Below are 12,794 nucleotides of genomic sequence, written 5' to 3'. Positions count from 1 at the left end.
TTTCTTAAAATAATAATCCGAGAAATATTGGTTTAGAATTAGGGATGTTGTTTTAAATAATTCCATGAAGAGAGGGTGGTAAAAGTTGGCTAGTCTAGTATTTTTTTACTATTTTGATTTTATCAAAATTTATAGGATTTCATTAAATGACATGCATTTTTGTGACCAAATTCAAGAATATCAAACGCCCCACCTGCCTTTCTTCGCAAATGACATTACTGGCACTATACTGAATAAATCAAGAGCTTATACGTTTTGATATACTATTTCAATATATCTATTTATTATATGTGCTTATGTAGTGGTAAATAATACATTTATTTATAGTACTCACTCCCCCCATTTTACTTCCGCTTTAAAAAACTCACTTCTTAGCTTACATTTACTAGCGTTTTTGATACATATGATTTTACAACAACACGACAGTAATATTAAGAAATTAACAAAAATATTCATCAACGATGTCGTTTTTGTGGATGTGGGAACGTTATATATTTTTTTTAAGTAAACCTTTTTGCATTTAGTAATTATTTTATTTATGTCAATACAATGTTTGTTTAGATACGTTAATCTTACTAAAACGTGAATATGTATATTTTAAATTTATTTAAAATGCTGTTGGTTGTTAAATAAAGTGTTTTGGCCAACATTAAGAAATGACGCCTGCTTGACAGTGTAGTCGTAGGTGGGGGCTTGCGCGATGCCGACGCAATTTGGTGAAGAGCGAAATTGGGAGGGCGGAACGCCCGGCCCCGATTATGAGGTACCTTCGAATACCCTCAATCGCATTAGCGTAATATTCACTCATGCCGTAATACAACATTCAAATTTGGATTCTTAGTAACTTTTTCGAATCCTTGAAAAATTGGAGTACTTCGTCCCGCCGCCATTTTATTCGCTCTATCGCAAACGAAACGATTTTATTCCACTTTAAATCGATAATTATAACGTTAAAGTGAAAACTTGTGAATATGAAACAAGTTTTATTCATAATATTCAATGTTTTGTTTATGTTGTATTATCAATGATTTATTGTTTTCCTTTTGTCTATTTTTTTAATTTATGTTTCATTGCTTTTATTAAGGACGATGGTATGGAAGAGTCGATTGAAAATCCGGCCGAAGTTCTTCAGGAGTGCTTGGAGAAATTTACGACTCCTGATTATATAATGGAACCGGGAATTTTCACGCAGTTGAAGCGTTACTTTCAAGCCGGCGGTAACCCTGAGCAGGTCATCGAACAGCTTTCGCTCAACTACAGTGCCATCGCTCAAATGGCTAATTTATTAGCCGAGTGGCTAATATTAGGAGGTAAACAATTCAAAGATAATATCAATTTTATTTACATAATATATGACAATTTAAATCTCAGGCGTCAAAGTGACGGAAGTGCAAGCGATGGTTGAAAATCATTTAAAAGACATGATTTTGAAAACGTTCGATCCAAAAAAGGCTGATACGATATTCACAGAAGAGGGAGAGGTATGCGTTTATTTATTGTAATACAATACATCACCTAAATATTGATTACTACATTTTTATTCCATTTTAGACGCCCGCTTGGTTGACTGAAATGATAGAACATCCTACGTGGAGATCATTAATTTATAGACTGGCCGAAGAGTATCCTGATTGTTTGATGCTGAATTTTACTATTAAAGTAATTGTCTATAACAGAGAATTCCAAGCCTTCCAAATTTTTTTATGAATACTTATCTTTAATCGGCATGACGGTTATAAATTATTATAATAACTCTTTGACCGCGGATTGTATCTATTGGTGCCATAAGGAAAATCGCCAGGTGTCATGAATACTTAAAGAATTTATAGCATAAATAGATGCCCTTCGTGTATCTGTGGTATATCACATAGTAAAGTGTGAAATGGCATGCAAAAATACCAGCCGCGGTCAAGTTTTTCTAGCATTATTTTTTGTATGGCAACAGTGAATTGAGGATGCAATCAGAATATTGATATTTTTTTATCTTAAAAAAAATTATTATTCACATACATAAGTAGGTGGCTGAAAATATAATTTATTTCATGATTGTTTTTTAGTACACTATTAAATAGTTAAGGATTTATTACCCACGAATGTCACTTACCAAATTTCTTACTTTTCTGTATCAAAATAGCTATAATAGCAACATATTTGCCGCTTCTTTCTAAGTTAGTGTGTGTAATATGAAAAAAATACCGAACAAGTTGAAAGGCTTGGAAGACTTATCTGTAATGATTTATCATATTGCTATAAAATCAATTGATCTATCATTTTATAGCTTATATCTGATGCTGGCTTTCAAGGAGAAATCACGAGCATATCTACAGCTGCTCAACAAATTGAAGTATTTTCCAGGGTTTTAAAGACGGCGATAGCCGGTTTCTTGCAAAGTACCGATGATTGGCAGACGAGTGTTCAAGAATGTGCCGTAAGATCAATAAAAATATGTATATCATTGAAGTAATATCGATTATCGCTAACGAATATTTCTATATAGAAAATGGTGTGCCATGGTCAACACACATATGTGTATAGTCAAGTGTTGATTCACATATTAGCTCAAGAGCAGAGAGGTGGAGCTATTATGAAACGCTTATCACAAGAAATCACGAGATGTGCTCAACAAAAGTATGATTTCATCACTAAATATATAGGTCGAGTAATAAGACTATATTGTTGTATTTTATTATAGTAATCATGACGTGACTCCCATAACGATGGCGTTGAATGGCGCCGCAGCTTTTCCGCAAGCCTGTGAAGCATTGAGTTCGATGCTATCAAGAAATGCTTTAAATCCTGCTGACATATCAGTACTTTATAGGAATTACAATCTTCAAGAACCGCCGCCAATTGATCTCATAAGAACGCCTCAGTTTTTAGGTTAATATCAATATTGATTGATTTCCTCGTTTCGAGTTAAACGTTAAGCCATATTGCATTACAGAATTGTTGGTTGACGCACTGTTCAAACCGGGCATGAAATTGAATCCCGAACATAAGCCTAAATATATTCATCTATTATCGTATGCGGCTAGCGTATCCGATACTTCGAATAGAAAAGGACCCGCTAAACGGCAGATCGTTAAAGATGAACTCAAGCAAACTGTTCAAGCCATTGAGAAAGTTCACACAATATGCAATCTCGAAAAGGGTTCTACTGAACTAACGGCCGAATTATCTACGTTATATCACTGCATTAGGTCTGTATTTTATTAGATAATAATTAAAATATATTAACTCATTACGTTATTAATAAACGTTTTTTAGGTATCCCGTAGTAGGCGTCGGTATCATCAGATGGGTAGAATGCACAGTGACAGAACCGTCTTACTTCAAGCTATCCACAGAACACTGTCCCATTCATCTGGCGTTGTTGGACGAAGTAGCCAGTTGTCATCCACTTTTGCATCACAAACTGCTTCAATTGCTGATTCAACTTTTTGAAACTCCTCAAGATGAATTAGAAATTCTTGTACAGGTAATTACATTAACACGATTCCATTTCTTTTATTTGAACATGATAAATTTAAATATAATTTTGTTCTAGTTGGAATTAAGGAAGATGTTATTAGACAGAATGGTGAATCTCCTAAGTCGCGGATGTGTCGTTCCAGTCTTGAAGTACATAAAACACTGTTGGCAAAGAGATGACACTGATATATCGCTCATTCGATACTTTGTGACAGAAGTATACATTCACATGATCATCAGTAATAAAAGCCATATTGAAATTGTTTGTTTTTTTAGGTTTTGGATGCTATAGCACCGCCATATACACCTGAATTTGTCCAATTAGTTCTTCCGATGGTCGAAAATGAAGAAATTACAGGAACGATGCGGGCCGAAGGCGAAAATGATCCCGTGTCTGAATTCATAGGTATAGTATTTTTCATTTAGAATTATATTTATCGATCGACATATTCAAACATTGTTTTATTTCAGTTCACTGTAAAGCGAGATACACGAACATGTGACAGGAGGCCGATAATGACGACCTTCAATATGAAGACGATTTGTAAATACACTTTTAGTTTTTTTTTTAATGTAAATATACCGACTTAAGTAGCACTGTTCTTTATTATATATAGTTCATGTAATTCCAAATCCTAAATCTCCATAGCCTTTCTTTCGAAGTAGAAATAAACGTTGTTAGTTTTGTATATATTTTATTATACTTTTATACTCGCATACACACAAGTTATAATAGGGTTGTGGCACAAGGGTCGATCGGCGATCTCAAACAGACATTTAAATACACAATAATTTCACAAAACCCATTAAGACATTTATAAAGTAATGATTGCATATTTCAAATATATTAGTTTTCTTTGAATGCAACTTCCAGATCAACATCGAGAGTATCTAAGAAAAATTACTTATACTATTTTAAGTTGCAACATCAAAAATATAAGCGTGATTACAACTAATTTAAAAAAATTAACACTGAAACATCTACAATTTGTGTAGTTTAACTAGTGAAGACGCTAATTTATTGCTTAGCTGCTACTTCTTCCACAGGAGCGGCAGTGGACTCTTCTGATTTAACGGTAGTACTAGTATCAGATTTGGATAAATCGGCAGCAGCCGCGTCAACTTCAGATTTTTTATCAGATTTGCGGAACCTGTCATAACTGAAAAACAATATTTTAAGTTTACAATTATTCTGAAAACTAACTAAATAATTTAGGCCTCACCGTCCCACAATGGAGTCTTCCTCGTCGTCACTGTATTTACTGTCAGTTTGCCCGACATCTCTCAATAAATCTCCAATCTCTTTATCGACATCGTCGTTCCACAATTTTTCATCGCCGTCGGTGCCTTCCTCCGCCGCATCTTCGGCACCACCATTTTCTTTCGGTTTGGATGCTTTAGGAGCCGCAGCAGCGGTATCGGTGCCGGTAGTGTTAGCCTCGGCGTCTTTCGAGGCATCCTTAGCTTCTGATCGGTTTTAAATTAAATAATTTATAAAATATTACATAAATGATTTTTGTATCGTTTACCTTGTTTGATTTCCTTCGCCTGTTGGTGAATGCGATGAATGCGCTCCGCTTGCCGGCGCAACGCGCGGTCATCTCTGAATCGGACGTAACGGCTGAGATGACCTCGCATGCGGCAATGATCCTTCAAAACGGTATCGTCTTCACCTTGCGGCAAATAACTCTTGCAAAGGCCGCAATAGAATACTTCGACTTTTTTTATATGATCGCTTCCGACGTTGATCGTCGTCTTGGTTTTCTCAGTTCCGTCTTCGTTCTTTTTCTCCGCTCCGCTATCTTCGTCTTCAACTTCTACAAAATCCGCCAATACTTCACCGTAAATATTCAATTCCATAATACAATATCACTTTAAAAAATCAATACCGTCCACGTCGCCGACAGAATCTAAGGTCATGAAATTATCGAGATCGACGTCCATTCCTTCATCTCCGCTTCCGGATTTTTTAGCTTTAGCCTTCGTCAACATTTCGCTACGGGCTCTCATCTGTTTTATTAAAAGACAATATATGTTCTAAGAGTTTTTTTACAATTACAACATCATTAATGTAAAGACGAATACCTTGATATGCTCCAGGGAACAGATGTGATGTTCGAATAACATCGGCGTGCGGAGAGCCGTTTGGCATATTCTGCAATACGGAGTCAAAAACTTCTTTATGTTACGATGACACTCGGATCTGTAATGTTCTTGCTTGGAGGTGCGATGGTTGAGCTTGCAGATGGGACAGAACGCAGCGACCTCGCTGAGCTCAACAGAGCCGTTCTCCTCCAACGCCCTCTGTGCATTTCTCTGCACGGTCCTCATGCGCAATAGCATAAACTTGAGCTTAGAAGCTACATCGTCCATCACGTAACGATGCTTAGACGACTGTAAATGTCTGGCATAAAGCTAAAATAAACCAAGTTATCGTAAGTTGCGTACCGTCGCCGTCCTAAACGATTCTTTATCGTCGGCTGCCGTGATTATACCTTGAACGTTAGATATTTCTCTCTGCAGTGAGGACACGTCAAACGTATAAACGATTTTCCGGTTACTTTAGACCTCGGAAGAGGTTCTTGTTCGTCGGCGGAAACGGCGTCGACGGCTTCTTTATCGGTGGCTTCTTCTTCGGCTCCCGGTTCGTTCTGTTCATAATTTTTTTTAAAGTCGAATCTCTTACGGTGCTGTTTAGAAAAGATTTCATGTTAATTTTGCTACCTTCACGGGCGACTTGGCCGGTGCCTCCGCCTTTTCCTCTTTGATCGGTTTTTTCTCCTCGGTTTCCTCCCAATTCTCATCGGCATCGCTCGAAGAGGCCGAACCACGTTTGGTCTTGGGTGTACTATCAATTCAAATTTTCTTTATTATAACCCGCTCAATCGGGCGGAGACGTCAAACATCGAAATAATCAGAATCAAGCATACACATTCGATCAAACAACTAGGACACGTACTTTATAATTCCTCTGTAAGAATTTCAAGAAAACAACTTTACCTTCGTACTTTGGTCGACGGTTTGCGAACCGGATTAAACGAACGAGAGCTGAATGCCACCTTCGAAGAATAGCTTCTTATGCGAGCGGTCCCGCGAAACGACCCGCGCATGGTGCGCATGGTTCGTCCCCGGAAAGATCTGCGCACGGGAGCGCTGCTCCGTCCTCTGGAGATACCGCGGCTCCTGACGGACGGAGGACTGCGAGGAGAGGAGATCCCCATTGTGCTTTTGCGATAGCTATTATCTCGGCTGGAAGAACGCCGCTGCTCGATATATACTCTTCTTTCGTTGGAGTAAGATTCGTGGCGACTCCCGTAATGGTTTCCTTCGTGACTTCTCCTCCCGCCGGATTCCTGAATACAATCGAACAATCTACTACAACAACTCTTCCGAGTCAAGTCACTACTACTTTCAATAGCCGATAATTCTTTTTTTTCATTCGGTGTCAAATCGCAAGTAGTAATTTAAAGCAAACATAAACTATTTCAAATAGTGCTAATGTATACGAACAAATCTCAAGTTTAATGCGTTTCTATTAGGAAAATAACATAGATTTGCTTTACTTTTATCATAAAACAAATTCTAATATTGACGCTTCTTCGTCGATTCGTTATCAAACATCTCATTTTTCGTCTCCCTTCATAGTTAATAATTAATTCCATCGGGCTATTTCAACACTCGTATGTGATGCACATTTCTGTCGTTCACAGCGATAAAGAGACGGTTATTAAGTTTTTCGTTTTCAAACATGGACACGTTCGTCAAAATCGTTAAAAGACAACTGCTATATTAGCGTTTTTTCCACTAATATCTGCGTGACAATGAGGAAAATTGACAATGCGTTTCTTAACAACGCTTTTGTAAACTTAGGTCGGTAGGTAAATCTTTGTATTTAATTTCGGCAATAAAATACGAGACGGTGTGTGTATTTTATGAGACCATAGTTTTGAATCCTCAGAGTTCTCTAGCTGGGAATAATAAAAGAAAACAATTCAGATGGATGCTAAATTTTACGTAACGAATATTAACTAATTCTCAACATTACGAAAGTATGTAACCGGATGATATAAAATATCTCGAGCCAAATCTTGCAATTAATCTCTTAAGAATTGGCCGTTTATAAATTGATTGAATAATTATTTTTTTTATTATTGCATATGAAATATATTTTAATTATTATAAGAGACAAAATTGCGTCAATGACAAATTTGTAAAACGAATAATCACATAAAACATCTGAATAAACGTGTTGTAGTTAATAAATGACGTCAGATGCCTGTACGCATGTTGTAATTTTAAGTACACAATGCTTAGTGGGACATTTAAGTTTTACACATTTCATATACAGCAATAGAATAATTTGATAAATGGAAGAAAAAGAAATGAAAAAATTACCTCCATTCGCATACGTTTTCTATCTGGGGATCCACTTTTGCCCATATGATCTCTTCCACCGTAGCTACTGGACATTTCCTAAAATTATAACATAAGAGGTTAAATACTTGAGAGAAATGAAAATTGTATATACATGTTTCCTATGTTGACAATGCTGTAAATCAGACAGCTGTCAATAATCACATGTTCAAAGTGTCCAAATTGTTAGTTTGCAACAACATATGTATGAAATGGATCGCTCAACTTGTTGAAATTATTCTATAGAAATAACCATTCTGTACGCAGGAAGTTGATTTTTCAAAGAAAATCTTATTCTCTGATGAGGCACATTTACACCTCTGGGTATGTTAATAAGCAAAATTGACATATAGCGTGAGGAAAAATCTCATGTGATTCACGAGACCATTACATGCCCAAAAAGTGACTGATGCGTATTGTGGTCAGGCGACGTCATTGGACCTTACTTTTTTGAAAACGATCAAAATTAAATGTTTTGGGTGCAAAAAATCCCAGGTCGTATTATTTCATGTTTTGATGACGTCAACCGGTCGCTAAGCTCACACAATTCAACGCTGTTAGATTTTTTTGTGGGGTTATACTACACGAGTAAACAAACCCTAAACGTTGGAGCACTTAAAAACCAACATCTGCCAAGTTATAGTCGAGACTCCGCTAGAAATGTACAAAAAAGTCATAGAAAATTACATCGAAAAGATCGACTAAAAAGTTTAGAGGCGGCCATTTAATTAATATTATTTTTCTTAACTAATGAAATACATCAATGTTCAAGTTGGTCAACATTTACAAATTAAAGAACATTGTCGATAACTCCAGAATAGGGATTCCAATCCCGGGATCCCGAACGATTTTCAATACCCGATGAGTCCCGGGATTATAAAACATAATCCCGAATTTTTCGGATTGGTTGATTTATCAAGCACAATCGAATTATTATTGACAACATCGTTATATTTCGTGTACAAACTTGCGCGAGTTGCACGTGTCATCTGTGAATCTTTAAGGCTGTGAGTCTGAACGTGCTTTTTCAGCAGCAGGCTGCTTAGGAACCAAAATCAGATCAAGGCTAAATGATAAAACACTTGCTGCTTTGATGTTACTTCGTGAGTTTTATTCAAAATAATGTTTTCAATTAATTGTGTCTATGAATGTACATACCTATGTACATACATTGTCAAAAGTTCATTTTTTTCTTCTCAAATGAATATATAAGACCTTCCCTTTTTTATTTTTATTATATTATTTTCTATTTTAAGTCCAAGACTAAAATTATACGTACTTTATACATTGTACCTTATAAAAAAACAGATGTAAAAATATATTGTATTATTCATTTTAAATTATTTTTATCGATAAAATAACACGAAAATTATCCCAGGACTGGTCCCGGGATCGACTAATTGCAATACCGAAATCCCGGGATCAAAATTTTGGCCCGGGATTGGAATCCCTACTCCAGAACAATCTGTAAACGTTTAAGATTCTGCACACTTAAAAAGTTAGCTGAATAACCAGCGTATGTTATAGACATTTGAAAAACAAAATCATTTTTAACTCTTTCTTATCATTTAACTTAATTATTTTCTTCTCGTATAACTTAAATCAATAATTAGAACCATCAAATTTAGATTTCTTTCTGTCTTATTTTATTCATGGTATTCGAGTTTTGATATAACATTGTCGTGGTATTAATGTAATGTTTATTTATGTTTCATTGATTTTAAGGAATGATGATCATACTAAAATTTACAGGAATAGAGGATAAGAATTTACATATAGAGAATTTGCAGCAAAAAGTGAGTTAGAATGAACGATGAATCATCAAAAGATATCCAAGGTATGAGAATATAATCTCGATAGACTGGGATTCATCCGAACGAAGAAGATTGTTAACAAGCACGACTCGAGGTTGTTTTTGGAAATGAGAATGGGGAATTGTAATCAACTAAAAATCTAAAATCCTGTGACAAAGTAAAAAGTGTGGAAGTGACGTCGAAAATGAAGAAATACAAGGAAATAAAAGAACACAGCAATGGTTTGGAAAGAGTACCTTACTTATTTAAGACAGTAGTAAGCAAGATAAAATATAGTTGGAACGACTGCAAATGCCCAATAAGAGTAAAGTTAAGGTGAACGAACAGACATTCCTTTGGAAAAATTGGTGCCAGAACAAAAATTTCCAAAATGACTTTTTTTGAGTCTCATAGCTATCTCTCTTCAAATAAAATTCAGAGATGATCTTCAACTCTTTGACCACGGATGGCACCTACAAAGTTATCAAGAAAATTGTCGATATGCATTGGACACCAAAAGGTTTCCTGAACCTTTGAGCCATGTAATATGTTGTTTTTTTTTTGTATAACTTCAAATTGAAACACCTTTAATTCATTAAAAAAATATTTGAATAACTTACGGGATAAATAGGTGATGCAAATACATGTTAGCAAATATCGAAATGGCGCAAAAAATATCAGCAGCGGTGAAAGGAGTTAACAATAGATTTATGGCACCTATCAAATTGATGGGTTTCTGATTTGTATTCCGATTTGATTTGTATCAAATAGTATTTTTTACGACTTTTATATTTATCAATCCGTGCTGACAAAAAATTCCATGACTTCTTTTTGATATAGTAAAGGCATGATAAGGAAAAGGAATGTTTTCAAGTCAAAAGTGAAGAGAATAGAGAGCGAGTTAAGTTAAGCTCACCGATCTGTAGGGCTTCTTGAAGCTCATGTCTTCCGAGCGCTCATTTCTGCCGCTCGAATACCTATCGCCGCCAGAGTTGTATCTTTCGCTTCCTCCACTGTAATAGCTCCCGCGACCGCCCCTCTCCGTATAGGGCCCGCTTCTACCCCCGCCCCCTCCCCCACCCCTGTACGACGATCCGCCGCCTCTATACGAGGTGTAGCCGCCACCGCCCCGCCCTCCATAACCCGCTCGCGAAATATATCCTCTTCCCCTAGTACTCATCTCGAATCGATCTGAAACAAAATGACACCATATCGATCGCAAAGGTCGCAATAATTTTGCTGAGAAAATCAATGGCGGTCGCTAATCGAGAGGCGTGACTTTTTAAACGGCGCATTTCAATCTTAACAGAAGCAAAGATCCCGAAAACACGCCGCAGTACACGCGCTTTTCTAATACGAATTTCGACGAACCAGCGTTGCTTACCTGGCGAAAGCCCACTCCCGAGACAAATGGCGACCGACGCCTCGAAGCTCGTTAATACGATCGTCGATTCGAAGTAGCGAGTACTTCGGTACATGCTCGTCAATTTACGAATATAGCGCTTTATCAATAAGGAGGAGGAGGTAGTACTCTTTCCAAACCCCAGCTAGAGGCCCTCTTTTTTCTTGTATTATACGCTGAATGGTGCGATAGTACTGATTAATGATTTATATTAGAAAATCCCCAAATGAATGTCGTATTTTGAATAAAACAAAAAAATCACTTTTAAATGTTTATTTTTTAATTCCATTGAATTCAAAATATTTCGATAGCCACCTTTTCACATTGTATGCATATTCCTTTTTTATCGTCCATGAAATGATACATCGATCGAAATAAATAGTAATCGAAATGAGCAAGGTTTGGCGAATAAGGTGGATAAGATAAAACTTTTATCGAGTATCAATTTTGCCGACTGGCATTGTGATTTACACGATGCCAGTCGGCGCGCCATTCGAGGTTACCAGTCACTGGATGCCAGCGACTAGCACCGTGTAACGCCAGTCACTGGAGAGGCCAGTACGCCACTGGCATGCCAGCAGCTGGCAGCGCCAGCTCTCCCTTTCACCACACAATCATACTGGCACAAGGTAAGTAGGGCTTTTTGCAACAATAATTCTTTCAGTTGCTGGCACTGTGTAAACGGTAAGGCGCCAGTGGACTGGAATGCCAGTCGTCGCGTGCCAGTGACCCGCCAGTCACTTCCAGCTGGCATGCCAGCAACTGGCAGTGTGTAAATCAGCCCTTACTTTTAAAAGCAACAATCAGGGAGCTTGCTATCATATTGAGAGTGTGAAATTGGTATAGTATTTTTATTTAGATAAATTTCAACTGCGACAACTATGGGCTATTATACATTTTGGAGTTTTTCAACAATAATGTAGATACGACACTTTTATTTTGTCACTTTGTTGTTACTGTTAAAATATTTATATAATTATTACAAAATTAATGTAGCTTATTCAAATAATTTTGACAGGCAATATTGACAAAATTAACTGAAAATTAAAAAAAATCGGTTTGAATATACTTTGCCCATTACTCTCATTTCAAAAGTTCGTAGTAGTACCGGTAAGGATAGCTATTATATTTATCGAAGTGCAGATAAACTATGGAGCAATATGAGAGATGCGACCTCTATCTCTACTTTTTCTTCCGCTTATTTTCATCTAAAAGATAAGTTGGCTTAGTTTATATTTTGGACTTGACCTAATAAAAGTTCTAGGACTATATAATTAGTTTTAGAACTTTCATTAGGTTATGTTCGGGTTTGAATAGTAAATGGACGTTTCACAACTGTCAAATTTTAAAGCAGTATATTAGTGCCTATCAGCTAAATTATGTTTTCGCTATTAGAAATATATATCTACTGGTAAAAATGTATTTAGACTTCACTAGTGTAAATATAACTTCACTGAATAATACAGTCACTGTAACATTTATACATCGCATGTATATAAATAATAATAAGTTTATAAATGCATACATATATATTACTACACATGGAAAAGTTGAAATCATATAATTGCACTAACACCTGCCAGGTAAATTTTATGTTTACTAATAAAAATATATACATATCTACCGGTTGAAAATATATTCCAATATAATTTAACTTAAATGAAAGACTTTTTAGATATTAATTGAGGGATAGCCCCGAGAATTTTTGGTTTAGA

At 36.3% G+C, this 12,794-nt stretch overlaps 2 protein-coding genes across 2 annotated transcripts; one reads left to right on the top strand and one right to left on the bottom strand.

The window, feature by feature from the left end:
* Positions 1–675: 675 nt before the first annotated feature.
* On the top strand, positions 676–4,068 carry TH1 (negative elongation factor complex member TH1). Its single transcript, XM_088192155.1, has 12 exons — positions 676–763; positions 1,085–1,310; positions 1,372–1,481; positions 1,552–1,659; positions 2,279–2,428; positions 2,498–2,628; positions 2,693–2,880; positions 2,945–3,200; positions 3,268–3,478; positions 3,548–3,688; positions 3,748–3,877; positions 3,943–4,068. Exons 1-12 carry the CDS (start codon positions 701–703, stop codon positions 3,972–3,974), a joined length of 1,746 nt encoding a protein of 581 aa, XP_088048281.1. The 5' UTR covers positions 676–700; the 3' UTR covers positions 3,975–4,068.
* An 81-nt stretch (positions 4,069–4,149) lies between these two features.
* On the bottom strand, positions 4,150–11,126 carry Ciz1 (Ciz1 zinc finger protein). The gene is made up of 11 exons (XM_088192154.1): positions 11,062–11,126; positions 10,594–10,868; positions 7,867–7,944; positions 6,472–6,824; positions 6,196–6,319; positions 5,967–6,122; positions 5,557–5,886; positions 5,361–5,481; positions 5,001–5,288; positions 4,695–4,938; positions 4,150–4,631 (listed from the first exon to the last, which is right to left on the bottom strand). Exons 2-11 carry the CDS (start codon positions 10,855–10,857, stop codon positions 4,490–4,492), a joined length of 2,100 nt encoding a protein of 699 aa, XP_088048280.1. The 5' UTR covers positions 10,858–10,868; positions 11,062–11,126; the 3' UTR covers positions 4,150–4,489.
* Between the last annotated feature and the right edge of the window lie 1,668 nt (positions 11,127–12,794).

The sequence above is a fragment of the Plectrocnemia conspersa genome, unplaced genomic scaffold (assembly GCF_051122295.1).
Source record: "Plectrocnemia conspersa isolate PC_06_02 unplaced genomic scaffold, ASM5112229v1 ptg000009l, whole genome shotgun sequence".
Lineage (NCBI taxonomy): Eukaryota > Metazoa > Arthropoda > Insecta > Trichoptera > Polycentropodidae > Plectrocnemia > Plectrocnemia conspersa.
The sequence above is the reverse complement of the archived record's forward strand: the minus strand, read 5'-3'. Positions and strand labels throughout refer to the sequence as shown.

Coding starts and splice junctions, on each gene's coding strand:
- TH1 (XM_088192155.1), top strand. CDS start 701: ATGCCGACGCAATTTGGTGAAGAGCGAAATTGGGAGGGCGGAACGCCC. Junction 1,660..2,278: donor TGCTGAATTTTACTATTAAA/GTAATTGTCTAT, acceptor ATCATTTTATAG/CTTATATCTGATGCTGGCTT. Junction 3,479..3,547: donor AATTAGAAATTCTTGTACAG/GTAATTACATTA, acceptor ATTTTGTTCTAG/TTGGAATTAAGGAAGATGTT.
- Ciz1 (XM_088192154.1), bottom strand. CDS start 10,857: ATGAGTACTAGGGGAAGAGGATATATTTCGCGAGCGGGTTATGGAGGG. Junction 6,320..6,471: donor CCGTCGACCAAAGTACGAAG/GTAAAGTTGTTT, acceptor TTGAATTGATAG/TACACCCAAGACCAAACGTG. Junction 6,123..6,195: donor CGGCCAAGTCGCCCGTGAAG/GTAGCAAAATTA, acceptor AATTATGAACAG/AACGAACCGGGAGCCGAAGA.